At 58.0% G+C, this 27,965-nt stretch overlaps 1 protein-coding gene across 1 annotated transcript; it reads right to left on the bottom strand.

Annotated features, from left to right (window-relative positions):
• PLCXD2 (phosphatidylinositol specific phospholipase C X domain containing 2) lies at nt 1-27,655 on the bottom strand. The gene is made up of 4 exons (XM_029082584.2): nt 27,486-27,655; nt 12,734-13,194; nt 6,910-7,151; nt 1-4,672 (listed from the first exon to the last, which is right to left on the bottom strand). The coding sequence occupies exons 1-4, from the start codon at nt 27,643-27,645 to the stop codon at nt 4,510-4,512; spliced, it is 1,026 nt and encodes a 341-aa protein (XP_028938417.1). The 5' UTR covers nt 27,646-27,655; the 3' UTR covers nt 1-4,509.
• Between the last annotated feature and the right edge of the window lie 310 nt (nt 27,656-27,965).

The raw sequence follows: 27,965 nt of genomic DNA, 5'->3' as shown, positions 1-27,965 counted from the left end.
TACTGTGTGTGCCAAGGTTTTATTGTCAGAGTCACAGCTTCTTCATGGAGTTCAAGTCGAGTACAACAACAAGAGTTAGACTAGAGCCGGCAAAAAACCTATTTTCACAGTCACATGAGGTATCGTGGCCGGAAGGCACCCGACTTTGAGTGCACCCGTTCAGCTGGGTCACGTTTCCAAGCAAACCGAACAAAACAAATGACTTCCCGGAGGACCGCGGCCAACGGAACGCACTTGAACCACAGAAAGCATTTACTGACCGGCGGCTTGTCCGCCGCCTTTGGATTTCAAATGTGAACTCGGTCGTTTCTTTATTCGTTGACTAAAAACGTGCAGGTCACCGGGACATCAGACTGGGGTTGGACACGGTTACGACATCTATTATCATGCATGCTCCGTTACATGAATCCTCCCGATCGAACCCGTTTTGTTTTTCCCACTCTCGGTGTTTTTGGAAATTGAACCCGGGGCTCGGGATGTGACGGCGGGGCACAGCAGGTTCTACCCACGGTGCAGGCGGGATCCTGCGGAACAGGAGTCGGAGTAGGAGCGACCGTGGGCAAATCCTAAAGGGGAAACGCTTGCCCGGGCTGACCCCGTCTTCCCAAATGCCGTGCTTCCCGTGGGCCCTTCGACTACCGAAATGGGGCGGCCGGCTAGCTCCGGGCGGGTGCCTTTCGGGCTCGGGGCTACCGCCGAAGGGTCAGGGGAGAAGACCGGCTGGGAACTGCTGGCGGCGAAAGAGCGGTAGATAGATGGGCCCTTGACTGAAGCTTACCCTGGGCAGGGGATGTGTCTGTTGTATTGTAGTCTCCTAAGCGCTCAGTATGGTGCCCTGCGCACAGTGAGCGCTCGACAAATGCGTCGGCTTGATTGAGGGCCTGGGGACTCTGGAAACGCCCAAATGGAGCAGGGACCTGGAACTCCAGCTGGCCACTAGACTACCCCGTCTCCCGCAGCTCTTGGCACCGGAGCGCTGGTGGGGAGAAGCCGGACTCTTGGGTCCGGGGATGAGCCGGACCGGTTCTGGAGGGAAACTTTGGGGATGAGAACAGATGACTTCTCAGGGCAGGGCAGACAAAGCTGCAGTCGGTTACTGAGGTCTTTAGGCAGCCGGGCCGGGGCCCCGGAGGTCAAGACCCCAGCTTGGGAAGAACGGGAAGAGGGGGAATGGGCCAGCCGGGAGGACACCCAAACTTCCCCATCCCTGTCAGGCCGCTCATGGTGGGTAGGGAACGTATCCGTTCATTGTTATTCTGTCCTCTCCCAAGCGCTTAGTACAGTGCTCTGCATTCAGTAAACGTTCAATAAATACGACTGACGGTCCCAGCATTAGGGCAAGGCTCTCGTGGACAGCTACAGTCCACAGCACCTCACACACGGACCCAGGGTTTGGACATGGGCAGTTTTTAACCAGATTAATGAGCGTCCGGTAGAGTTGGGGTCTCTGGGGGCTTGGCAAACCCAGGCGGAGCGGAAGATAAGAAGGGGAAGGATTTCTGCTTCTGAAGGAATCCAGGGACTCCAGGGGAGTGAGGCAAGTAAACTCAGAGGTTACCTCTTCCTCAGGCTCTTGGAGAATCAATCAAAATCCATCCTTCCTCCTTCCTCTGTTGTCTCTAGGCCATTTTTGCATTGTACTGAGCGCTTGGGAGAGTACATCATCATGGGAGTTCATAGACCGTGAGCCTCTTGAGGGACAAAGTCTGTGTCTAGTTCCCTCCTGTGCACTCTTTCCCAGCACTTCGTACAGTGCTCTTTACAGGCTGAGTGCATGATAAATACAATTGCTACTCCAACTGGTATTTAAGTGCTTACTCTACGCCAAGCACTGTACTAAGCACTGGCCCGCCATTAGGATCGAAATGGCAGGCAGGGTGGACCTCCTTGTGTTCGGAGCGCGGCCTGGGGAGTGTTTCCTAGGGGGAGGGAGGGGACTTCTTGAGCCCCTCCTGAATGAAACAATACTAGGAGTTTGGGCCACTGGACAACAGAGGTGTCGTCCAGGCTCCTGTTGCGTGCCCGGCCCTACCGAGCCCTTGAAGGACCTGCAGAAGAAGATGAAGGTACAATCCCTGCCCTTTAGGGAATTCTACTCTAAATGAGGAGATGGTCACCATAAATTCATGAATATATATCACTCTTGAGAGAGAGAACAGTATAGCTACAAATAAATAAATAAATAGGTAAATAAATACAAATAAATCACCCAGAATCCAACCACTAAATCCACGCACGCTGAGATGGGAGTGGGTTTTAAAATGGCCCAGGGCATCACCCACCCGACGGGGTTTCCCCTGAAGCTGGAGCGGGCTCTCCGCTCTGCAGGGTCAAGGGCGTCGGAGCCGGTTGCCACAGACACCGGGACCGCGATCTCCGGTGTCCGGCCGGCGTCGAGACCCGGGAAGCCGGGTTTGAGGGGGTGGGGGTCTCGGTGGGAAGCAACCCTGTCGGGTGGGGCTGGGCCAGAGCTTGCGTAGAGGGGCACTGAGGTAGGCCAGTTCCCCTCTCTCAGCGAGGGTCTGTCCATTGGGTTCTAGCTCCCTGTTTAGCACCGAGCGGTCCCCGTCCGTGATTCCCCGGCCCCGGAACCCAGACGGGACTGGCTGACTCCCCTCCAGCAAGGCCGCGAGCTGCTTCCTGGGCTGCCGGGTGTGTTTCCGGACTGGCCTCTCACGCATTAGAACCTGCAAAGAAGCCGCCAATCGATCCCAGTTGCTCGCGGAAATATCAACGAGCGAGAGGGAGGGCGGAAGGGCCCTCTGGGGTCCTCGGGCACATCTGACACCATCGCTGGGCACGGCAGGGCCAGGACTCATCACGGAGGGCCGGGATAGGGCAGGCCCACCCGGCTCTGAGTCCTGGCTGGCAAGCTGGGAGGGAAGACAAGGCCTTTGAGGTTGCCCTCTCTCCTCTCCCGGCCGCGGCCCACGGAAGGGACCCCTGGGCGCTGACCTCTCGGGGCCGGGGAGCTCAAGCCCCAGGGGCTGGCTCAGCACTAGAGTGGTGGCTGGGACGGAGGGGCTTCTGGGGAGCACAGAGAGGCCACTAGCCGTTTCTAACACCGACAGGATGGAGATTGCCTGGACCCGGACGTGGGGAGGGTGGAGGGGGGTGACACAGGTGCCTGGAATTCCCCAGCACACACCCGATCTGTGAGCAGGTGGATTGTGAGTCCCAAAGCATCCGCCCACCGTCTCCCACCCTGTCTCCGCTCACGGCTGGCTTCCGGGCCGGGGCCCAGTAGCACAACCCTGGACAGAGGGTTCCCAGTAAGCCCATCCCGGGGCCCCCCAAAGCGCCCCACCCCCACGAGGACCCTGTAGAGCCGGGACACAGAGCGGCCACGGAAACACAAATCAATCAACGGGAAGGTTTTCTCCTCCGCCAACGGCCCAAGACAGGTTCACTGTCCTCCGGCTGTGACCTTCAACGACACCGACGGGCAGAAAGGGACCGAGGGGGAGGTGAGGCCGGGAAGGCCCTCTGATGGGCACAGGCAGATCTCACATCTCCGAGGTAGTCTGGTGGCCTGGAGGGTTGGCTTTGGTGGTCTTCTTCTGGTGGCCGAAGGTCTGGCGTCCCTGGAACGGATGTCTTGTGCTCGCTGGTCGGGCACGGGACTGAATCAAGGGGCGTTGGGGCAGAGGGCAGAGCTTCCAGGCCTGGCCGGTTAGGGCAACCCGGGATCCCCAGGACCTGGTTCAAAGACCCTTCTTGGCGGGGGGCAGGGCAACCCGGGACGACCAGGATCCGGTTTGAAGACCCTGCTCGACAGCGGCCGATCTCACCTTCCGGACCTGGTGCCTCCCTGGCACCGTGGAGTCTGGTGGGGGAGGAGAGGTTGAGGCTGGGGAGGAGGAACTGGGGTGGGAGGCCTCGAGTCCTCCTAACGTGGAGGACGACGATGCCCCCGGTCAGCCCTGCCTTCTCCAGGATCCCGGCACAGAGGACGGGGGCCGTGCTCAAACGGAGAACCACCGGCAGCTCTGGAGGGCCGGGCCGGGCCAGGTGGCCCGAAGAAATCAGCCCAGCGGCTGCAGTGAGACCTCGTCGGGCCCCACCTGGCCGAGAAGCAGCAGCAGCGAATCCAACCATCATCCATCAATCACGGGACTCACGCTGGGGTCCCCGGGCCTCGCTGAGACGTGGGACGCAGCAGCGGCAGCAGAGAGGTCCATTCGGAGCTGGGGGCGGGGGACCTCCTGCCGGTGCCCCGAGGTCGGGTTGTCGGACCCCCAAGTCCCACCGAGGCGGAGCCAGGACCGCTGGGAAGAATGGCTTGGAAGGTGGGCCTCAAACTCGCAACAAGGGAAACCCGATGGCCGGCTCCTCCCCGGGCACCGCGACAATCCCGGAAACACCCCGACTGGCTCCCGGACAACCCCGACAGTTGGAGAAACGGCGTCTTCTCATCCAATCCCGGGATCCCGCCCGGCCGGGGGGGACGGGAGCATCGTGGCCCCAACCCAGCGGGGGAACCGCCGCTTCAGGCCGACAGAAGCCAGGTCAACATTTGGCCAGAGCCCGGTCCCCTTGTAAAAGGAGGTTGTTCAACTCGATGACCGTCGCGGCGAAGTCCACCAGATCCACGAAGTCGGAGGTGATGATGTTCACCCCGAGGACTCCCGGTTTCTGGGTCTTCACCCAGCTCAGGATCACGGGGAGGTTCCTGGACACGGGCAGGGGTGGGGAGACGGGGCGAGGGCACGTGACAAGAAAGGAAACAAGGATTTTTGACCCCGGAGGCACTGCAGAAACCAAGCCCACCCGCCCCCGGGACCCCCTACTCCCTGCCCGGGGACCACCTTCCAACGGAGATAGCCAGGAATCTGTTGCGACGTGGAAATCTCCAGACCCCATTTCAGGCTGGTGTGAATCTCTGCGGGTGATAGGAATGGGGCCTAGCCAGCTAAGGGATGACTGGCCCAGGATTGGTGACACAACTCGCAGCCCACTCCCAAATCAGCCCAGCAGAGAGACTCCAGACTATAAACTTGTGGTTGGCAGGGAATGTGTCTGTTATATTGTTATACTGTAATAATAATAATAATTCTGGGATTTGTTAAGTGCTTACTGTGTGTCAGGCACTGTACTTAGCGCCGGGGTGGATTCAAGCAAATCGGGTTGGACTCAGTTTCATTCAATAGTATTTACTGAGTGCTTACTACGTGCAGAGCACTGTACTAAGCGCTCAGAATGTACAAGGGCAACGGAGGCCATCACCCGTCCCTTCGGAACGGCGCTCGCCTATCTCTCAGGACCGACTGACCCATGTTCAACTGCTGTTCACATGGAACCCTTCTCCACTTCGGCCTTCAAAGCTCTCGTTTGAATATTTGCTACTACCACCAAGATCTGCACCTGCGGCGGCTCCACCCGGGTCCGCGCCCTCGGCTTCAAGGCGCAGCGCAGGGGGCCCTCCTTCTCGCCGTGGCCCAGCCCCCGCCAAAAGAAGGGAAGGCGTGGAAAGGCGAAGAAAGAAAGGGAGAAGGGAGAAGAGAGCCATGGAGCTCACGGTCTTTACTGCCCATTTTACAGATGAGGAAACTGAGGCCCGGAGAAGTCAAGTGACTGGCCCAAGGTCACGCAGAAGACAGAGCTGGGATTAGAACCCACAACCTCCCGACTCCCAGGCCCGTGCTCTGTCCACTGGGCCATCTGCTCTCCCAAGCGCTTAGTATATTGCTCTGCACACAGTAAGCCCTCAATAAATACGATTGATTTATTGATTAGATCAGGTTGGTTCTAAGGCGCTCTCTCCAAGGACTTAATGACAATTACTGTGGTATTCGTTAAGTACCTACTGTATTAAGCACCGGGAAAGACACAAGATCATCAGTCTAAGGGGGAGGAAGACCAGGTGTTTAGTCCCCACTTTACAGATGAGGAAACTGAGGCCCGGCAGACCTGCCCAAAGTTTCAACACAGCCAAGCGGAGGAGCCAGAATCAGAACCCAGGTTTCTCGGCTCCTGGACCCAAGATCTTTCCACTAGGCCCAACGAGGGAAGGGCCGGGGGGCATCTCTCAGCGTCAGACCCATCCACAGAGGTGGGAGGCCAGAGAGCGGGGCACGGCAAGGACCAGGGGCTTGTTACCGCTCAGGCCGCTGGGTGCCCGATGGAGGTGGCCAAGGACCAGGCCTTCTCCCGCTCTAGAATGTCATCTCGCTATGGGCAGGGAATGTGTCTATTGCTCTACTGTCCTCTCCAGAGCTGAGCCCTGTACTCAACGCTGGGTAGATAGAAGATAATGAGGTCCCACATGGGGCTCACGGTCTAAGTAGGAGAGAGAAAGGGTTGCTTCGGTGCTGGAGGCCTAATGGGAAGCCAGAAATAATAATGATAATTACGGTATTTGTTACATGCTTATTATGGGCCAGGCACTGTACTACACGCTGAGGTGGATACAAGCAAATAGGGTCGGACACAGTCCCTGTCCCACATAGGGCTCACGGTCTCAATCCCCATTTTACGATGAGGTAACTGAGGCACAGAGAAGTGAAGTGACTTGCCCAAAGTCACATTGGAGCTGAGATGAAAACCCATGACTTTCTGGCTCCCAGGCCCGTGCTCCATCCACTATGCCATGCCGCTTCATAGGGGAGAAGAGGGACAAGGTTCCCTGCGTCGGGCACCCCACTGTCGCCTAGCCCGGTGCCTCAGGGCCCAACTCCGGTTGGGGGGGGGGACGGAGGATCCTCAGTGGTAGGTGGGCAGAGGCGCCCAGGGCAGCCAGGCCCACCACAGAGCGCAGAAGGAGTAGAATTTTGGTTTGCCGGCAGCTTGGGCATCGCCACGGTCCACAGGCTTTTGGCCCCGTGGGCTCAGTCCTACCCTGATCTCAGAGGGCACTTGGGCTGTGCAGAGGCAGGGACGGGCCCGGGATGGACCCCGGCCAAACCTCACCTGTGAACCAGTGTATTCTTCAGGCCTCCCACCAGGCCTCGGGCAATCGTCTTGACCCGGGGGGTGAGAATCGCCTGGGACACGTGGAAGGTGCCCTGGGGGGCCCGCTCCCCCAGGGTGGTCTCCAGGAAGAGAAGCAGCTTACGCACGCTGGTGGTGTTCGCCCACGGCGCCGGGATCCTGGTGCCCGGCCACAGGAATGGGTGATGCTTGGCCAGGGGTGAGTGATAGAACACGAGGACCTGAGGGGGAAGAAACGGATAGAGAAACTCTCTGAATTTTAGCAGATTCATTCATTTAATTGTATTTATTGAGCACTTACTGTGTGCAGAGCACCGTACTAAGTGCTTGGAAAGTACAATTCGGCAACAGAGACGATCCCTACCCACAGTGGGCTCACGTTCTACAAGGGGAAGGGACAGACAACAAAACAAAATAATCTATGCAATCTCTCTTTCTTAGACTTAATCCCATCTACATCAGTATATATCAATATCTTTCTAGGACCACAGAAATGGCAGTGAAGGATAATAATAATAAAAATTGTGGTATTTGTTAAGTGCTTACTATGTACTAAGCGCTGGGGTGGATACAAACAAATCAGGTGGGACACAGCCCCTGTCCCACATGGGGCTCACAGTCTCAATCCCCATTTTCCAGATGAGGTATCTGAGGCATAGAGCAGTACAGTGATTCGCCCAAGGTCACGAGGCAGACAAGCGGCGGAGCCGGGATTAGACCCCGTGACCTTCTGATTCCCAGGCCCGTGCTCTATGCATTACGCCATGCTGTTTTTCCCAGATCCAACACTCCGCCTCCGCCTCCAATTTCTGCAGCTCCCGGAGTTTATAAAAGAGGCTGGGGACCCAGATCTCCCTACCCGGGTGACCTGGAAACCCAGTTTCTTGGGAGAAGGATGCAATTTAACACAAACACTAGAGTCAGTGACCCAAAACACTATTACTATTATTAATAATTGTATTTATTGAGCGCTTACCGTGTGCAACGCACTGTACTAGGCGCTTGGTTGACAATCAATCAATGGTATTTATTGAGCCGTGGGCAGATGAGTGTACTGAGTGCTCAGGAGAATAGAGTGTGACAGAGTTTGCAGACGTGTTTCTTGCTCACAGCGAGTGACAGAGGGAGAGATAGATATTAAGATAAATACAATATGGTTTCGTACATAACTGCTGGGGGGTGGCAGGAGGGCTACAAGCCCCTTGAGGGCAGGGATGTGACTACCTACCCTGTTGTTCTCTTCCAAGTGTTACGTATAGTGCTCTGCACAGAATAGGTGCTCAATAAATACCACCGATGGATGGATCGATCGATTCAACGAAAACAATCCCTTAGAACGGGAACCCCACGGGGGCAAGGCCTGTGCATGAACTGATCACCCGGTAGCCACCCAACCCCTTCAAGACACCGCGTTCCCACTGATCTCTCTGCACGAGGTCGCTGCGGAACCAGCCTGGGCTCGGGGACGGCCTGGGAGGAGGCTGCGCTTGACGTCCCAGTCACCTTCCCGGCTCCGGAGAGGTGGCGGGCGCCCTTCGCGGGAACGGTGACGCTTCCTCCTCAAACAGCACCTGTCACCCGGCCAGGCCCCAGCCGCTCTACGCGAGAGGGGCAGCCATTTCTGAGAGGGTCTGGTCAGGGCAGAGGTGGAGCAGGGATTAGAACCCAGGTCTCCTGACTCCCAGTCCTGTGCTCTCTCCAGTGGGCCATTCTGGGGAGCACCGTACGGAGAGCATGGGAGCACGAAATGGGGATAAAATGGAGTGAAACGGCATGGTGTAGAGGATAGAGCACGGGCCTGGGAGTCGAAAGGCTGGGGGTTCTAATCCCGCCTCCGCCACTCACCTGCTGTGTGACCTTGGGCGAGTCACCCCACTTCTCTGTGCCTCAGTTTCCTCATCTGTAAAGTGGGGATTGAGACTGTGAGCCCCACGTGGGGCAGGGACCGTGTCCAACACGATTTGCTTGAGTCCAGCCCAGCGTTTCATACAATGCCTGGCACAAGTAAGCACTTTACAAATACCAGAATTATTATTATTACTAGTATATCCAACAGACCACCATCCTCCCCCTCCTTCAAAGCCCTCCTAAAAATCACACCTCCTTCAAGAGGCCTTCTCTGACTGGGCCCTCATTTCCCTTCCCCTCCCTCCCCTCTGTGTCGTCTAGGCAGTCAGATCTCTACCCCTTAAGTATTTGATAGTCACCCCACCCTCAGCCCCACAGGAGTTAAGCACATACCCTTACAATCTGCATTTCCCCTAACTATAATTTATTTCAAAGTCAGTCTCCCCTTCTGGACTGTAAGCTCGTTGTGGGTAGAGATTCTGTCCACCCTCTCAACTACACTGTAATCTCCCTGCTTAATACTCTGCCCACAGGGAGTGCTCAATAAATACCACTGATTAATCGGATGATTCCCCAGGGCTCAGTACAGTGATCGGCACTTAAATAGCGCTTTACCGATACGACAGCTATTTAGATTTTACTATCATTCAATCGATCGCTCAATCGATGGTATTTACCGAGGGCTTACCGTGCGCAGAACACCGTACTCTGCTCTCGGGAAGAGTACCACACATCAGAGTTGGTAGACACGTTCCCTACCCGCAGTGCGCTTACAGTCTCGAGCGGGAGACGGACATTTACATTATATAAATAAATACACGATGGATATGGACGTAAGAGCTGTGGGGCTGAGAGCGGGGTGCTTAAAAGGTTTAGATCCAAGTACGCAGATGAGGCAGAAGAGATAGGGGGTTGTGGAAAAGAGGGCTTAATCAGGGAAGGCTTCTCGGAGGAGATGTAACTACGACAGCCGGGGGTCAACCCACGGAGCAGGGTCCCACGGAAAGCTCGGCTTTTCGGGACGGTGACGGTTCCTGAAGGGTCCGGAGGGAATGGCAGAAATACGTGCTCATGGAGAGGAGCAAGTTGAGGGTGCTGCAGGACAGCTCGATCTGGTGCCAGTGAGTCAGAGGACCCCAGTTCGAATCCCCTCTCGCGATGGTGGGCCGGTCAGCCCCTCCGGGCTTTTACAGTCTCCCTGTAAAACGGAGATATGAATATGCACCTCTCTCTTTCACGGGGCTGTTGTGAAGGCAGAAATGAGATCAGGACTGTGAAAGTGCTTTGGGAAATGAAAGTGCTGAATTAATTTGCAGAGTTATTCCTAGCCAAGAGGGTGGGTGGTCAGGAAGGCAGCCGCGACTCGGTTTCTCCAAGCAGCCTGGCTGGAGGCAGGGGCCCGGTCGGACGGGCACGTTGTGGGACTCCGGGGGCAGGACTGCTCACTCATAGTTGTTTGATGTTGCCTGCCAGGATTCTGCTTCAGGGTGGGAGGAGACAGAGAGAGAGAGACAGACAGAGAGGAGGGAGGGACAGAAACAGAGAGAAAGGGGAGAGAGAGAGAGAGAGAGAGACAGACAGGTAGGCAATCCAAAGGAAGATGGCGATTTGAAATGAGGCTACTGCATCTGGCCCTGGGAGTTCCGTCTCCCCGGGTGTTGCCACGGTCCCTACGGGAGGACACCGATGCCCGTGGCCGGAGACCGTGCTTGCCCGGCCTCTCTCACACCTCAGGGGCATCAGACGAGCAGGCCCGGACCGAGGCAGCCGGGCTCCGAGCGCTGAGGCCAGCATCAGTGGCCCAAGGCGGCCGGAGAGGGAGCGTGGCACTGCAGGCGGGGAGCGAGGTCAATCACCCTCCGACACCCTCCCACACACATATAATAGTGTGTGTATTATAGTACACACTTACAGTAAGCGGGGGGTGTCAGGGCAGGGTGGGACCCTTTTCCGGAAGAGCGTTATTGGGGAGCGTTCCCGGGGAAACGCTAGCCTTGGACCCACAGGAAGCCGGGGTGACGGTCTGGACGGGAGAGCTCCGATCAGCCGGCTCACCGGCGGGGGGACAGACCGGTCCGGCTCTGGGGGGCTGACGGGGGCCGGCAGGAGGAGGGGGAGAAGCCTCGGCTGCCACTTGAGGAGCACGAGTCCTCCGCTCCCATGCTCTTCCAACGGTGCTCTCCAGCGTGGCCCGGTGAAGAGGGCACAGGACCGCAAGTCAGGAGGTCTGGGTTCTAATCCCGGCTCCGCTCTGACCAGAGCCTCTCAGAAACGGCCGCCCCTCCCTCGCAGCGCGGCTGGGGCCCGGCTGACCGGGCGACGGGGGTGATCTGAGAAGGAAGCATCACTGTTCCCGTGAAGAGCGCCCGCCACCTCTCCGGAGCTGGGAAGGTGACTGGGAAGGCAAGTGTCTTGCAAGGCCACCGTCTGGCCAGATGCCAGTCCCCGTCCCCTCGCCCGCCCAAAAAAACGGGACCAGTAGAAGTTTTCTAATTCATGGCGGGGAGAGGGGCAGTGGACACTTCTGCAAGTGAGATCTGCCAACCAGTTTGGTCTGACAGACGACATGATAGTTTGGTCTTACAGACCACATGACAAGGTTAATAATAACAAAACTAATAATCACAGTCATGCTAGAAGTATTTGTTAAGCACTCACTGCGTGCCAAGCACCGAACTAAGTGATGAGGTAGATTCGAAACAAACACAACAGGCCCAGTCCTTGACCCACGTGGGGCTCACAGTCTTAGGGGCAAGGAGAACAGCCGTTCAATCCTCATTTTCCAGATGAGAAAACTGAGGCACAGAGCAGTGAAGTGAGTTATCCAAGGTCACACAGCAGACAGGTGGCAGAGCTGGGATGAGAACCCGGGCCTGAGTTCTTTCTCTTAAGCTTCGCTGGTTCCACGTAAATGATCCTCCCTTTCCCTCGTTTTCCTGGCCCAGAGGCCCAGAAATCCCCCCGCTCCAGAACAAGGGTTAGTGAGAAGGCCTGTGAGAAGCTGCATGGCCCAGCGGATAGAACCCGGGCCCGGGAGTCAGAAGGACCTGGGTTCTAATCCCACCTCCGCCACTTGTCTGCTGCGTGACCTCGGGCAAGTCACTTGACCTCTCTGGGCCTCAGTTCCCTCATCTGTAAAATGGGGCTGAAGACCGTGAGCCCCATGAGGGATAGAGACCGGGTCCAACCCAATTAGCTTGTATCTCCTCCAGCGCTTAGTACAGTGCCTGGCTCACAGTAAGTGCTTAACAAATAGCATAAAAAACAGGGAAGCAGGTTATCTCTGGAAAGACGGAGGAGCAGGGATGGCATGGGGGGAATCTGAAAACACGGGGTAGTCCCATACTGAAGCCCGACCCCCGGGGAGGTGCTCCTCTGATGTCCACAGCACCCAGACTTTGGGGGCAAGAGGGGGAGGCAGGATAGGGGGACCTGGGGGTGGGCGTTCTCTTTGAGGGGCCCATCCGCGAGGCCTGGATGTGCTCCTGGAGGCACACGCTGCTCTAGGAAGCAGCGTGGCCTAGTGGAAAGAGCCCGAGCCTGGCAGTCAGAGGACCTGACTTCTAATCCCGGCTCTGCCACTTGCCCGCTGTGTGACCCTGGGCAAGTCACTTCACTCCTCTGGGCCTCAGGGAGCCGTCTGCAAAACGGTGCCCCAAATTCCTGCTCTCCCTCCTCCAGTCCGTGAGCCCCATGGGGGACGGGGACGGTGTCTGACCTAATTACCGGTAGCTACCCCCGTGCCTGGCACCTGGCCCGTGCTTAACGAATACCGGCGTTATCACTATTATTATCACCGTTTGAGTCCGGAGACCCGGGGGGCCCAGGAGGAGGGGAGGGGCCGAGCAGGAGGATCTCCAGGCCCCATTTTCCCCGGCCGATCCTGCCCGGAAACGGGCAAGCCCAGACCGCGGTTGGGGGCGCCTGGGGCCCCTCGCCCGACGCGGGCACCTACCTGGCAGCGCTGCTCCCACAGGGCCCGCAGGGTGATGTCCTCCACCCTCCGAGGTGGGCAGAGGCGGGGCCCGAAGGCTTCCCGGATGCAGCCCGTCAGGTAGTCGTGGTGAGCCTCCTCCATGGCGTAGAAGTGGTTGAAGTCCAGGAAGACGACCTCCCGCCGGTGCTGGGCCAGGAAGGCGCCGATCTCCGCCAGCCCGTCGCACACCCGGATCCCGAACAGCCCGTGGACGAAGTAGATCTCCCGGCCGGCCTCCCCCGGCTTGGACGCCACCCGTAGGTCGAAGTAGCGGATGCCCGCCTCCAGCTGCTCCCGGAAGGTCAGGTTCTGGGTCACCGACCACTTCTTCATCAGCTTCTTCACCAGGGAGATCCGGGCCAGACGCGTCACGGCCGGGGCCTGGTCGGGCCCCACCGGGGACTTCTCGTCCACCCAGTAGCTGAACGAGTCGTGGGAACCTAAGGGTCGGAGACTCACGTTCAGTCGTATCACGGGGTGCACAACACCGCACTAAGCGGCTGGGAGAGGACGGCGGAACGGTAGACGGATACAGAGACGAGGAGGGAGGAGGACGGGTCGCTGACGGCGAAACAGAGAGGGCGCCTTTGGGCGGGGGAGACCGAAGCCCTTCCAGCTCGCCGCCTGCAGGGCGAGGGCACCTGAGTGTGGTTCCTTTCCTGCCTCCTCCCCCTCCCCAGACCCAATCGACCCGAATCCTCCCGCCATTATTAAGTTCCCTCCTTGTACCTCTGTAAACTCCAGAAATCACGGGCCCCCTCCCGGGGAGGTAAAGGCCTATCCCCCCAGACCCAATCACATCAACACCCCACCCCACACCCCCTGCCCTGAACCCCATAGGTAAACCATTTAGCCGGCAATGCAGATGTCGATGGTAAAACAGATCTGTCCTGGCCATCTAGGCCCAACGGGGGTTGGCGATGGAATCCTAATAAGAGAAGTGGAGTGGATAGAGCCCGGGCCCCGGACGCAGAGGATCTGGATTCTAATTCCGGTTCTGCCACTGCCTATGTGGCCTTGGGAGAGTCACTTCATTTCTCTGTGCCTCAGTTTCTTTATCTGTAAAATGGGGATAAGATACTCGTTCTTCCTCCTATTTATTAAAAGCACTTCACCTCTAAGAGCCCTCCCCTGACAAAGTCTTCATTTCCTCTACCCAATCCCTTCTGTGTCACCTCTGCCCTTAGATTTGCCCCCTTAATTAATCTCTCAGCACTTATTCACCCCAAGGCACTTATGCACGTATCCATAATTAATTTATTTATATTGACGTCTGCATTCCCCTCTAGACTGCAAACTCACTGTGGACAGGGAACACGTCTTCCAACTCTGTTACACTGTACTCTCCCAGTAAATGTTCAATAAATACAATTGATCGATTGATTTAGACTGAGCCCCATGCGGGAGAGGGGCTGTGTTGCCCCTGATTATCTTGTATCCTGTCGCAGTGGTTAGGTCAGTGTTTTGCACATAGTGTTTAAAAAAACCCACAATTCTATTAATAGCAACAATAGCAATACTTGTTAAGTGCAGCAGACAAGGTAATCAGGTTGGACACCGTCCCTGTCCCACACTGGGACTCAGAGTCTAATGGGGAGGGAGAACAGGTATCGAATCCCCATTTTACAGATGAGGAAACTGAGGCCCACTGAGGTTAAGCGACTTGTCCAGCAGACAAGCGGAGGAACCCAACATTAGAACCCACATCTCTCGACACCCAGTGCTGTGCTGGTTCCACCAGGTCGGAGCTGCTGCCGCTGAGGTCGATGAGCCTCCGCTCCCTTCCCGGACCCCGTTGGGTGGCTCGGACACCGGGCACCAGGGGCAGCCGCAGATGGGGGCGGGGAGGGAGGGTGCGGGGGGAGCTGGCACAGCTGCAGCTGCAGACAAGGAGGGAAGGCACCGGGCATCACGATGGAGGCTGCAGCTGGCACCCTCACAGCGAGACGACGGGGGCAATGGTTGGGGCTGAAGGCAGTGCCAGGCCCAGGGGCACGGCAACGGGGGGAGGAGGCAGGTTGGGGGTGGGTCCAAGGTGGGGGGTGCAGGAAAGGGGACATCAGCTACCCTCTCCACGTTTCTCTCCTGGGCAACAACTCCTCTGGGCATCCCCAGGACACATTCTTGGGGAAGCAGGGGCTCCTGGGGTGCCCATACCAGACATTGATGGTGGTGGTGGGCACAGATTCTACCCCAGAACCGGCCCCTGAACGGCACCCAACATTCGGAAAGTGGCACGGTCCCCTGTCCGGCATCCCGGGCAGAGGATCTTTCCGCCCACCCCAACCCGGGCAGGAGTGGCGCAAGAAGTCAGGAGTAGCCCATGTCCCCGCCCCAGTCTTGGCCCACAATCGGCAGCCATTTGCATCCCTGGCATCCCGGGCCTCCAGTAGGGGCGGAGAGTCAAGTGGTTCGGTGGGAATTTTTACAATGTCGGCTGTGGGCTAATGAAGCTAGAGACCGGAAGTGTGACTTCCTTACCGGCGGGAGGACCGGGCGACGGGTCAGCTGACCCACCGCAAGGCAGGAAGGCCTTTGGAATGTGAGCTGGGCCCCGGACGGCCTGTCCGGCTTCACAGGAGAGGACGGGCTCGCACAACTCTTCGGTTTTAGTGGCCTCCGGCCGGTCAGGAAGTCAAGGCCAGGGGCCGGGGCCCCGAGGAGGGCTTGGCAGGAGACGCCTGAAGCCAAGAAGCCCAGGGACCGGAGAGGGTAGGCATGGCAGCTGACCCACGTCGGGCTCCGGGAGGGTGTGTGATAGCAGAGCGGGACTGGTACCATCCTCAACCGCGCCCACGATAATAATAACTGTGGTCTTTGTTAAGCACTGACTAGGGGCCAAGTGCTTGTTTTGTGGTACTTCTTAAGCGCTTACTATGTATCGAACACTGTTGTGGGCACTGGGGTTGGGTACAAGTTAATTAGGTCGAACCTCACGGGGGTTCACGGCCTTAAGTAGGAGGGAGAACGGGTAATAATCCCCATTTTACAGTAGAGGAAACTGAGGCACAGAGGAGTGAAGTGACTTACCCAAGATCACACCGCAAGCAATCGACAGAGCCAGGATTAGAACCCAGCTCCTCTGATTCCCAGGGCCGTGCTCATTCCACTAGGTCGAGCTGCTTCTCTGCCTGTGCTGTGCTAAATACAGGATCATCAGGCCAGGCACAGTCCCTGTCCTACGTGGAGCACACAGTCTAAGGTGGAGGGAGGGGGATTTAACCCCCATTTTACAGATGAGGGAAGCAAGGCACAGAAAAGTCAAATGACTTGTCTGAGGTCACACAGCAGCCAAGTGGTGGAGCTGGGATTAGAACCCAGGTCTCCTGATTCACAGGTCCACTCTCTCTCCTCTAGACTCGACCCTCCTCGTGGGCAGGGAATGCGTCTGCCAACTTGGTTCTACTGTCCTCACTTAGTACCATACCAAATACCATAATAATTATTATTATCCTCAGTACCATACCAAACACCATAATAATTATTATTATTACCACTGATCGATTTCCTCTGGGCCACGCTGCTTCTGAGGAGCCGTCTCTAGCGGGGTCTGGCACCCTGCTGGAAAGCCCCTTCCGCTCGGGGGCTGCTGGGGGCGGGCGGCTACTCTCGTATCGCTCGTGCCGTTTGTGGGGAAGTTGGAGCTGGGTTGAGCTCAGCGTCACCAGAGAGTTACGGGTTGCGTAGGGATCGCAGCCCCAGAATACCCTCCCTCCCTCGGCCTGAGGCAAATCTAGGAGGGGCACGGCCTGGGAGATAGAGCCAGGAGTCAGAGGACGGGGGTCCTAATCCCCATTCCACCACTTGGGTGGTCTTGACCATGTCACTTATCTCTTCTGGGCCTCAGTTACCTCATCTGTAATGAGGATTAAGAGCGTGAGGCCCGATATGGGACGGGGACTGTGTCCGACCTGATTAACTCGTACCTACCCCAGGACTTAGAAGAGTGCATGGCACATAGTATTATATATTATTCAGTCTCTTCACTGCTCTGGGCCTCGATTTCCTTATCTGTACAATGGGGATTCAATCAGTCAGTCATATTTACTGAGCGCTTACTGTATCTGTCCTCCTTCTCCTCTGGGCAGGTTCCTCCTGACTTGACATCGTGTATCTATCCCAGTACGGTACTTGACAAATAGTAAGCTCTACATGACACTACCATCCTTCCTGTCTCACAAGCCTGTAACCTTGGCATTATCCTTGACTCATCTCTCTCATTCAACCCACGTATTCAATCTGTCACCAAATCCTGTCGGTCCCACCCTCGCCACATCGCTAAAACCCGCCCTTTCCTCTCCATCCAAACAGCTACCATGTTAATAAATCAATCACCCTGTTCCCGCCTGGATTACTGCATCAGCCTCCTTGCTGACCTCCCAGTTTCCTTTCCTCACTCCACTCCATACTTCACTCTGCTGCCCAGAACGTTTTTCTACAGAAACGCTCAGGACATGTCACCCCGTTGCTCAAAAAACTCTAGCGGTTGACCATCCACCTCCGTATCAAACAAAAACTCCTCACCATTGGCTTTAAAACACTCCAGTAGCTTGCCCCCTCCTACCTCACCTCGCTTCTCTCCTCCTCCGACCCAGCCCGCACGCTTCACTCCTTTAGTGCTAACCTTCTCCCTGGGCCTCCATCTCGCCTGGGCTGACCCTCAGCCCACATCCTGCCCCTGGCCTAGAATGCCCTCCTTCCTCAAATCCAAGAGACTATTCCTTTCCCCCACGTCAAAGCCTTATTGAAGGCCCATCTCCTCCAAGAGGCCTTCCCAGATTAAGCCCCACTTTTCCTCATCTCCCACTCCCTTCTTCATTCATTCATTCAGTCGTATTTATTGAGCACTTAATGTGCGCAGAGCACTGTACTAAGTGCTTGGAAAGTACAATTCGGCAACAGATAGAGACGATCCCTACCCAACAACGGGCTCACAGTCTAGAAGGGGGGAGACGGACAACAAAACAAAAACAAGTAGTCAGGTATCAATATAAATGACTTTCTCCCTTTGCTCTTCCCTTTCCCAGCCCCACAGCACTTATGTATATATCTGAAATTTTTTTTTTTATATTGATGTCTCTCTCCCCTTTCAAAGAGCACGGGCTTTGGAGTCAGAGGTCATGAGTTCGAATCCCAGCTCTGCCACTTGTCAGCTGTGTGACTGTGGGCAAGTCATTTAACTTCTCTGTGCCTCAGTGACCTCATCTGTAAAATGGGGATGAAGACTGTGAGCTCCACGTGGGACAACCTGATTCCCCTGTGTTTACCCCAGCGCTTAGAACGGTGGTCGGCACATAGTAAGTGCTTAACAAATACCAACATTAGACTATAAGCTCATCTTCACTCCGCTGCCCGGATTATCTTTCTGCAGAAACACTGTGGGCATGTCATTCCCTTCCTCAAAAATCAACCTTGGTTGCCTATTAACCTTTTCAGGAAGCAAAAACTTCTCACTCTTGGCTTCAAAGCTCTCCACCACCTTGCCGCCTCCTACCTCACCTCCCTTCTCTCCTCCTACAGCCCGGCCGGCACATTCCGCTCCTCTGCCGCTCACCTCCTCACTGTGCCTCGTTCCTGCCGGTCCCGCTGTCGACCCCCGGCCCACCTCCTCCCTCTGGCCTGGAATGCCCTCCCTCACATCCGCCAAATTAACTCTCTTCCCCTTTTCAAAGCCCTACTGAAGGGGGAAGAGGTTCCAGGCAGGAAGGAGGACAGGAACAAGGGGTTGACAGTGAGAGAGATGCAAATGAGATACAGGTTGGTGTTAGAGGAGTGAAGCGTCTTGGGCTGGAGAGGAGAAAGGTTAAGTAGGAGGGGGAGACCCGATCGAGCGCTTTAAAGCGGATGACCAGGGGTGTTTGTGTTCCAGTACCAGGTTCGTTAACCAAAGGGCACTGGCCCTTTGTCCTGGAGAAGAGAGGCCCTCTAGCCTGGAAGCTCACGGGGCCTGAGAGTGGCTCAGCCTTCTCATCCCCGGAGCGCGGCGGGCTCGCTCATCCTGGATCAGAGCCGGCCCATCTCGCAGATGACTCTGGGGCCTGTTGTCCGGGCTCTGGGTTGGCAGCTCGGTCCAGGCCCGGACAACAGGAAGCGCCGCCCTGGGGTGGCTGCCAGGTTGGTGGAATAACGGCGGAGGAGCAGTTCCGCTGGGTGGTGCCTCCCCGGGCCCACGTGGGGAAACAGAGAAGCCCTTTCATTCAAAGGAGAGCGACCGGCAGCCGGCTCTCCGCAGCCCCCCGTCCGGGGGGACACAGGTCTCCGACCCCAGCACCTGTCAGCACCCCCCGCCCGACCTCACCGACCCAATCGCGTGGCAGTCGCACTTGGGAAGCGGCATGGCATAATGGATAGAACATGGGCCCGGGAGTCGGAAGGTCACAGATTCTAGTCCCGGCTCTGCCATTTGGCTGCTGGGTGACCTCGGGCAAGCCACTTCACTTCTCTGGGTCTCAGTTACCTCGTCTGTAAAATGGGGATTGGGACCGTGAGCCCCACGTGGGACAGGGACTGTGTTCAACCCGATTTGCTTGTAACCACCCCAGCGCTTAGTACTGTGCCTGGCACATAGTAAGGGGTTATCAAAGTGCTCATTATTAGTACCTGGAGTCCGGGGGCCGGGTGGCCTAGGTTAGGCCCCGCAGACCGGCCTTGGCCTGGTTCGGGAGCAGGGGTGGGAGCTGGGGGCCGGTCCCGTGGCCGCCGGGGGTGGTAGCGAGGCAGAATGGCGGCCGGGGAGAGGGGCAGCGAGGCCCCCGGGGAGACGAGGTGAACCGGAAGGAGGGAGGGGACTCAGCGTCAGTGAAGCAGCAGAGCCCCCGGCCCCGGCCCCCTCCTCCTCTGTCATTCTGCCACAGTTGCCCGCTTCTCCCGACTGGAACGGGGAGCGGGAGGTTTCCTGCCGCCACCTCAGGGAACAGCTTGACGCGAACATGGGTCTAGGCCTCACTTCCCCTCTCCTTTGTCCAGTCTTCTTTTTTTTGGTTAAATGTTATTTGTTAAGTGCTTACTATGTGCCAGGCACCGAACTAACCACTGAGGTAGATACAAGGTAATCACGTTGCACAAAGCCCCACATGGGGCTCTCGGACTCAATGGCCATTTTACATATCAAGTTACTGAGGTCCAGAGATGTGACGTGACTTGCCCAAGGTCAAACAGCAGACAAACGGTGGAACCGTGATTAGAACCCAGGCGGTGCTGCGTCCTGTCCCGTCTCTCAGCCCCGCCGCGCTGCAGGGGCCTCCGTTGTAGGCCCGCTGCTCTCCGGTGCTGAGGAGGCCGGGCCGGCTGAAGGGGGATCGGCCGTCAGGGGTCCGCACCATCCAATCAGTCAGTGGCATTGAGTCGCTTCCGGCAGACCCCAGCTCTCCCCATCTTCAAAACCCTTCTGAAAGCCCACCTCCTCCAGGAAGCCTTTCCTGACTAACCTCTCATCTCCCCACCCCATTTCCCCAGCTCCCGCCACCTCGACAGTTCCGCATCTCCTAAACACGTGGGGCCTCACTGCCGTTTTCTAACACACACGTGTGTGTGTGTGTGTTCCTGTGACCACGTCAGATAGCCCCTTCTGTATCTTTCCTCGCTATTCCATGTGTGCCAGCGGACAGGGAAAATCACGGAAAGTGTTCGGGGGAAAGATTACGTCACTGCAGCCGTGGTGGTCCCGGCCGGGGACAGCCCCTCTGGGTTAGCAGATCATCCTCGGGGTCACGTGAAGTATTTCTAATCAAATAAGCCGTTTGCCTAATCCAGACAACTGTCTGGACGGCTGATTGGGCTTGGCTGGTGGCCACAGGTTTAGGGCTGGGGTTCAGGCCTGGGGAGAGAGACTCACGTGATTAATTCACTGGCAATCAATTATTCACCGTAGACTGTAAGCTTCCTGTGGGCAGGGAATGTTTTCTGTTGTGTTGTATTCTCCCAAGGGCTTAGTGCGGTGCTGTGCACACAGTAAGCGCTCAATAAATACTATCGACTGACTGACAGAGAAGTCCTTGATAACCTGCTGGGCAGCCACACCCCCACGCAGCACTGCGGAAGTGGAGCTTGACCAAAAATCCTTTTTAGCAGTGGAGGCATGGCATAGCTCACTCTGGGCCTTGGAGTCAGTGCCAGAGGTCATGATGGGGGTATCTGCTAAGTGACTACTATGTGCCAAGCACTGGGGTGGATAATCAGGTTGGGCACAGTCCCTGTCCCACGCAGGACTCATCTCTGATGGGGAGGGAGAATGAATGGATAATCCCCATTCGCTGGTTGGGGGATTGAGGCACGGAGAAGTTAAATTGACTTGCCCAAGGTCACAGAGCAGGCAAGTGACCTAGAAGCAGCGTGGCGCAGTGGAAAGAGCACGGGCTTTGGAGTCAGGGCTCATGAGTTCGAATCCCAGCTCTGCCACTTGTCAGCTGTGTGACTGTGGGCAAGTCACTTAACTTCTCTGTGCCTCAGTTCCCTCATCTGTAAAATGGGGATTAAGACTGTGAGCCCCACGTGGGACAACCTGATTCCCCTGTGTCTACCCCAGCACTTAGAACAGTGCTCTGCACATAGTAAGCGCTTAACAAATACCAACATTATTAAGTGGCAGAGCCTGGAGGACAACCCAGGCTCCCCTTTGTTCCCTTGGTCACGCTGGAGTGTCTGCTTAACGGGTCTGCAGAAGGTCAAACGATCCATCAATCCACTGACATGGATTGAGCGGTTATTGTGTGCAGAGAGTACTAAGCGCTTGAGAGGGTACAATAGAACAGAGTTGGTAGACGTGTTCCCTGCCCGCAACGAGCTTTTACAGTCTAGAGGACGAGCTTTCAGTCTGGAGGTCAAAGGTCCATCCCTGCTTCTAGACTGAGCCAACTGTCTCAGGGGGTGGGGGGAATGGAGTCCATTTCTGACAGACCCCCCGACCCCCGCACCCGTCTCGGCCTCATACCGCTGCATTCCCTCCCTCAGAGACCATCTTCCTGCAGCCTCCCCGCCGCTCCTCCCCTCTCCAGTGTGGGAACGAGGGATGGGGTGGGTGAACCCGGCAACGATGACTGTGGTATTTGTTAAGCGCTTACTATGTGCTGAACACTGTTCTATGCATCGGGGTAGGGACGAGATGATCGGGTTGGACACAGTCCCCGTCCCACATGGGGCTCGGTCTTAATCTCCATTTTTCAGATGAGGGAACTGAGATAGAGAAAAATGAAGTGACTCGCCCAGGGTCACACAGGAGACACGTGCCGGGATTAGAACCCATGTCCTATCTGACTCCCTTGGCCCATGCTCTTTCCACTAGGCCTTGCTGCTCAGCTCTCCTTTGGTTGGGAAGGACCTGGAGAGGATGGGGATGGGGAAAGTCCACCCTCCTTTCCCCCCTGCTTTTCCCCCGTCACCCCCATGCCCCCAATCGAGTTCTGGTCTGAACCTTCGCACACTGCTCTGGGGCCGGACCGCTTTGGTAGGAAATGGGCAGGGGACAGGGACGACCCGGCCCCTGCTCAGTAAATAGGTAACGACAGGAGAGCCGGCCCCTCACCCAGAACCTACGGGAAGAGGCTTTCAGGAAGTATTATTATTATTAGTAACACCGATATTTTTTATTTTTATATTTGCTAAGCACTTACTATATCTCCCGCCAAGCACTGCTTTAAGTGACGACGATGACGGTATTATGTTACTCTAATAATAATGATGATGGCATTTGTTAAGCGCTTACTACGTGCCAAGCACTGTTCTAAGCGTTGGAGGAGACACAAGGTTATTAGGCTGTCCCAGGTGGGGCTCCCGGTCTTAATCCCCATTTTCCAGATGAGGTAACCGAGGCACAGAGAAGTTAAACGACTTGCCCAAAGTCACACAGCTGACACGTGGCACAGCAGGGATTAGAACCCACGACCTCTGACTCCCAAGCCTGTGCTCTTTCCACTGCTTCTCTACTAAAGTAGTCGCAGCATCTGGTACCGCACACTGTCCGAGGCTCTTGGAAGTACAGAATAATAGAGAGAGGCATTTCCCTGCCCACAAGAAACTTCTCTTCCTTCTCCAGTTAAAGTTCTAATATCTAATTCTAATATCCTGCTAGTCTGCAAGTTCCTTTGGGGGCAGGGACTGTATTCCCATTATCAATACTTTCCCAATCACTTAGTACAGTGCTCTGCCCATAGTAAACACTTAACTGCCCTGGGTTGGTTGAACATTTACCACTAGAGATAAATAAATAAACTGAGCGGGCCCAGATAGGGGAGTGCTAAGGAGGGTGTAAGGAAGTTCATCAGGGCTAGAGTTGGCTTAAGGGATGAGACAGCTCAGGGGGCTGGGAGGAGTAATCGGGGAAGGCCGGTTGGAGGAGGTGGGTTTTGGACAGTGTGGGGAGGGTTGGGGTTCGTCTGATGTGGGGAAGGAAGGAGCTCCCAGCTGGAAGGCAGAATGTGGGCGTTGAGAACGTCACAGACTTCAGTGAGGAAGTGGTCGGCAGCTGCCCGGTCCCCCCACGCCGCTCCAACTGCCGGCCCCCAGGTCCGGGGACTCCCGCTCTACACTTCAGAATCCCCCCACTTCCAGCCTCTTAGACCTACAAGGTGGGGTCTTTGAGCCCATTTTCTCGGGGGAGGGAGAAGAGACCCTCATCTGGTCTCTCCCAACGACTCGCACCCCGGATCCACAAGCCGTGGAGTTCCCAGGCCAGCGGCGGGGAGGGTCTGCTCCATTTGCCTATAAAGCCCCAGGCTGACCCTCCTCCACCCCCTCCCCATTCAGTCAATCATACTTACTGAGCTCTTATTGAGGGCAGAGCACTTGGGGGTGTATAATATAATAACAGACACACTTCCCATCTCACAGAAGGGCCGAAAAGGGGGAACCGTCACTCTCTGACTGAACCCGGGAGGAAGACACCGCTTCCTCCTCGGATCTCTGGCCTGAGCATCTAGGCTCGGCCCACCCCGGAGGTCAGCCCGGGTCACCGGCCACAGCCGGGGGCCACCGGCCAAGTCCGTCCGGCACGGCAGCTCCGCCGTAAAACCGCCTGTTCCTTCTGGGCTCAGCCCGCTCGCTGTCCCAGGATGGTCCCGGGGCCTCAGTCCCACCCCCCCCAATTCCATCCCCCGCATTTGAGTCCCGAACCGGCGGCAGGAGCGAGAGAGCCGCTTCCCCACTTGGGCCTCGGGCTCCGCGCTCTTTCTGCTAAACTGGATGCTGGTGGGTGTCCCTGGCGCGGATCCTTGCTTCCCCTGTGTCTGACCCTGCTCCCCCGGCTTATTAAACCGGCTAAATCTAGCCGCTGCAGTGTGCTGGGCGGCTTTAATTAATTGGTGTCGACAGGATGCTCTGAGCTTCCCAGTGGGCAGGGCTTAATCTTCCTTCTCGGGGCTCCCAGCCCCCAGAAGGGCAATTGGGGGGGTGCCAGTGGGAGGGAGGAATTTGGTTCCCCCAGTGGGCAGGTGGGGGGGGAATGGTCTGAGCAGTGGCTTGAGGACTGCGCAACAAGCTCCCAACCTCAGTCCTCTCTGCAATACCAGTTGAGGGTCTCAGCACTACACATGTAAGTGAGCCTTCTGCCTATGGCCCCGAGGAGGAAGACAAACAGACCCCTGAACACCAAACTGCAGGAAAGTGGGACCCTCGGGAGGGAGCCCCCTCCTCCCCTCTAGCAAGGTGATCCCAATCTCAATGAGACCTGCAGCAGAGTCCCAGGGTTCTGCCCTTCTGTGGCCCGGAGGCCTGCCCCTTTTGGCCCAGGAGTCTGCCCCTTCGTGGCCCAGGGGTCTGCCCCTCTGTGGCCCTGAGAGTCTTGTTTCTCCAAAGCCATTCTCCCAGGGCCTGGTGGGGAGGGAGCTGGGTATCCGGCATGGAGAGCGACCAGCAGACTGGGAGTCGGGCCAGGAGTCTTGGACCGAGAGTCAGGGTTGTCCGGGGTGTGTGGCTCCCAGACGTCTGGAGCCAGTTCCAGGGAATGGAACGGAACGAGGACTCCCTTTCTCCGGTTGCCCTGAGGGTACCGGACAGTTCAGGGGCACAACTCACCAGGCCAGGCGAGGAATCGAGAGGTATCGTGCCGGTTTCTGGGGACTGGGCGAGTCCCGGGCACGGCCTACAGGAACAGGCTCTCCCTCTACGACAAAATCCCCCTTCCTTTCCTAGAGCATCTCAGGACCTGCCGGTCAACCCTGGAACTATGGAGGACTCCCAGAGCGGAGGAGGTCTGAGCTACCCCCCTCCTCACTCCCCCTCCACCCTGCCTCCTTCCCCTACTTAGGCAGCTCTGCCCCACTGAGGCCGGCTCCAGGTTAGAAAGGGCAGTGGAGGAAGAAGAGGCAGGAAAGGAGAAACAGTCTGACACAGCCAGGATGCACCTAAAGAAAAGGGTCTTCCAAAGGTGAGACCCCCACCAAGGCAGGTGAGAAGAGAGTGAGATCCCAGGGAGGCCAGTGGACCCGAGGCCCGCATGTGGCGAGACCGGGGTAACGGAGGCCTGATCGGGCTCGGTCTCAGGCCCGGAAAGGACGGACAAGGACAAGGGAGGCGAGAAGTGCAGCGGCTGAGAGCGGGAAGGGGCAGAACTCGAGCTCGGGAAGAAAGACGAGGAGCTGGAAAGCGATCGGGGATAGGGTAGCTGGCCAGGAGAGCAGAGGGAGACAGGCACCTCCAAGCTGAACGGGTTTCCGCCTTCTTTCTAAAAGACCGTGGAGTCATAGACGTCAAATAGCCCTGAACCTTCGTCGTCAAACGCCTCATGCAAAAATCGGCCCTGAACCTACACCGTTAAATGCCTATTGCAAAAATCATGAGACCCGTCTGCCCTCTAATCATAAGGGAGTATGAAGAAATGAACCTCACCAGATGCTTCGGTTCAGAACTCGTCGCGGGCAGGGGAAAACCAACTTTGGAAGGCGACTCTCCCCCTGCAGATGAGGAATTCTTGGAAAACCCACCTCCCCACCCCATTCGCGGCAATGCGATTCTGCGGGCGCCAAGAGTGAGGCTCCGCTAACGGTGCTTAATTCCGACTAGATCTGAAAGTTCCTTCCCCACCGGTCACCGACCCTTCGGCCCGTCCCACCGCACCCCCGAGGAACGCCACTCGGACGCTCCCCCAGCTGCCCGGGCGCCTGTTGGGAACAGGTGCTGTGCTCGCCGCGCCACATCACGGGATGACGAGGGTCGCCGGCTGGGCCGAGGATGCACGCACACACGCACGCACGCACACACACGTGTTCACGTACATCTCGGCTTCGTGCCCGCTCAGCAGGTGCCCCCGACCCGGCACTTCCAGCTCTGCTCCCGCCCGCGGCCCGCGTCTCTCCAGCCCGGCGGGGCTCGGTCGGATGGGCCCCAGCCTTTAGTTGAACCCGACCGCGACTCCCACGGGGCAGCTGGTGACCGGCCGTGCCCTAGATCGGGCCTCGGCCCCAGGTGAGCCCCGGCCCAGTGCCCACCAGCGGCTCCCCTTAGAACGGCTATCTGAAAGGGACCCTTCCCGTCGTGTGGATCAACATCCCCCAGGGCCTTGAATTCTCTTCCTCTAAGCCCTGGGGTTTACAGGACCATCCGTCACGGAGCCTCACCGCCAGGCGGGAATCGGGCCAATCGGCACGGGGGAAACGGCCATCCCCGGCACTCTGAGGGGGCGGCGGGGGAGGCGGCGGGCTTGGCACCGTGGATCCGTCCTGGTGGCGAGCGGGGACTCTGCGGATCTCAAAGCTGCCGGGAAAATGCCTAACGCTGCCCAGAGTGGGGGATGTCATTACGCCCAGCTCCAGAGGTGCCAATTAGAGGCACAGACCTTCCGGCTCGGCTTTCCGGCTCCGCCACGTGCTTCTGGTGACCGACGGTGACGGCGGCTTGGAGGAGCAGGCTCAAAATCCCCAAGCGGGCCCTGGGCCCCAGGCTACTCCGGCCGCCCCCCTCCCTTCCCCGGGCTTCCGGGCTCTCTTGGGGAGCTCCCGGCCAGAGGATGGGGGGGGGCAGGTGGAACCTGGCATCTCTCCGGGCTCCACTTACCCTAGCTGGGCCCATCCCGGACTCCGGTGTCCACTAGCTGCTTCCCCGAGGCAGGGGTTGGGTGGGGGGGGGCTCAAGTGGGACGGAGGGAGGGGGTGAGACGGGAGGGAGGAGAGCTTCTCCTGGGTTCCAGGGCTTTGTGGTTTTCCCCCTCGCCCTTGTTAATGTCCCCTCATTCCCTGTGAGTTCCTCGTGGACAGGGAAGGCTCCTACCCACTCTGTTACATCGCAGTCCCAAGGGCTGGGTCCGGTGCTCTGCACACGGTAAGCGCTCAATAAATAGGATTGATCGACTGCTGACGAGACCGGCCAGGGGGAGACCCCGTCCTACTCCTCCCTTCCTGCCGCAGCGGCCAACCCGGCCCCAGTCCTGCTCACCATCTGCCCCAGCCCCAGCCCTGCCCATCATCTGCCCCAGCCCCAGCCTTGCCCACCATCTGCTCCAGCCCCAGTCCTGCCCATCATCTGCCCCAGCCCCAGCCCTGCCCATCATCTGCCCCAGCCCCAGCCCTGCCCATCATCTGCCCCAGCCCCAGCCCTGCCCATCATCTGCCCCAGCCCCAGCCCACCATCTGCCCCAGCTCTGCCCCCACTCCCTCCAGCAGCCGCCTCGCCCCTACCCCCTCGATGCAACCCGCAGAGCCCACTCTGTGCCCGACCTGGCCAGGTCCTGCCCTGCCCCCCGCGGGGTCCCGCCCTGGCCCACCCCCCTGGTCCGATGCAGCCCCCCGCCGGGCCCCGCGGGTACCTGGGATGGCGAGGTGGGCCAGGGGCGTGGCGCAGAGTGCGAGCGGGAGGCCTCCCATCCAGTCGGCGTTGGCGGGGTCCGGGGCGGGGGCGGGGTCCGGGGTCGGGGCGCAGGCGGGGCCCATCCGCACCCTCCTCCGCGCCCTCCGCACGGACAGCATGGCGCTCAGCCCCGGGCCCGCCCCGCGCCCCCCGGCCCCGCGGCCCCCGGCCCCGCGCTCCCCGGCCCCGCACACCCGCCCCCCCACCTCCGACCGACCGACCGACCGACCGACAGACCCGAAGGACCAGCACCCGGAGCCCGCCCCCCGGCCTGCTACGCCACGCCTTACCGCCAGGGGCCGCCGCCCCCGGCCCCGCCCCCCGGCCGTTGGGCGGGGCCGGGCTGAGCGCCGATTGGCTGGTTCCCTTCCGGTCGCGGTGGCCCCGCCCCCATCTCTCCCGCCCACCCCCGGCAGGGCAGCCGCTCGCTCGCTCACTC

Source organism: Ornithorhynchus anatinus, chromosome 17, assembly GCF_004115215.2.
Source record: "Ornithorhynchus anatinus isolate Pmale09 chromosome 17, mOrnAna1.pri.v4, whole genome shotgun sequence".
Classification (NCBI taxonomy): domain Eukaryota; kingdom Metazoa; phylum Chordata; class Mammalia; order Monotremata; family Ornithorhynchidae; genus Ornithorhynchus; species Ornithorhynchus anatinus.
Note: the sequence above shows the minus strand (reverse complement) of the source record. Positions and strands in the feature narration are given on the sequence as shown.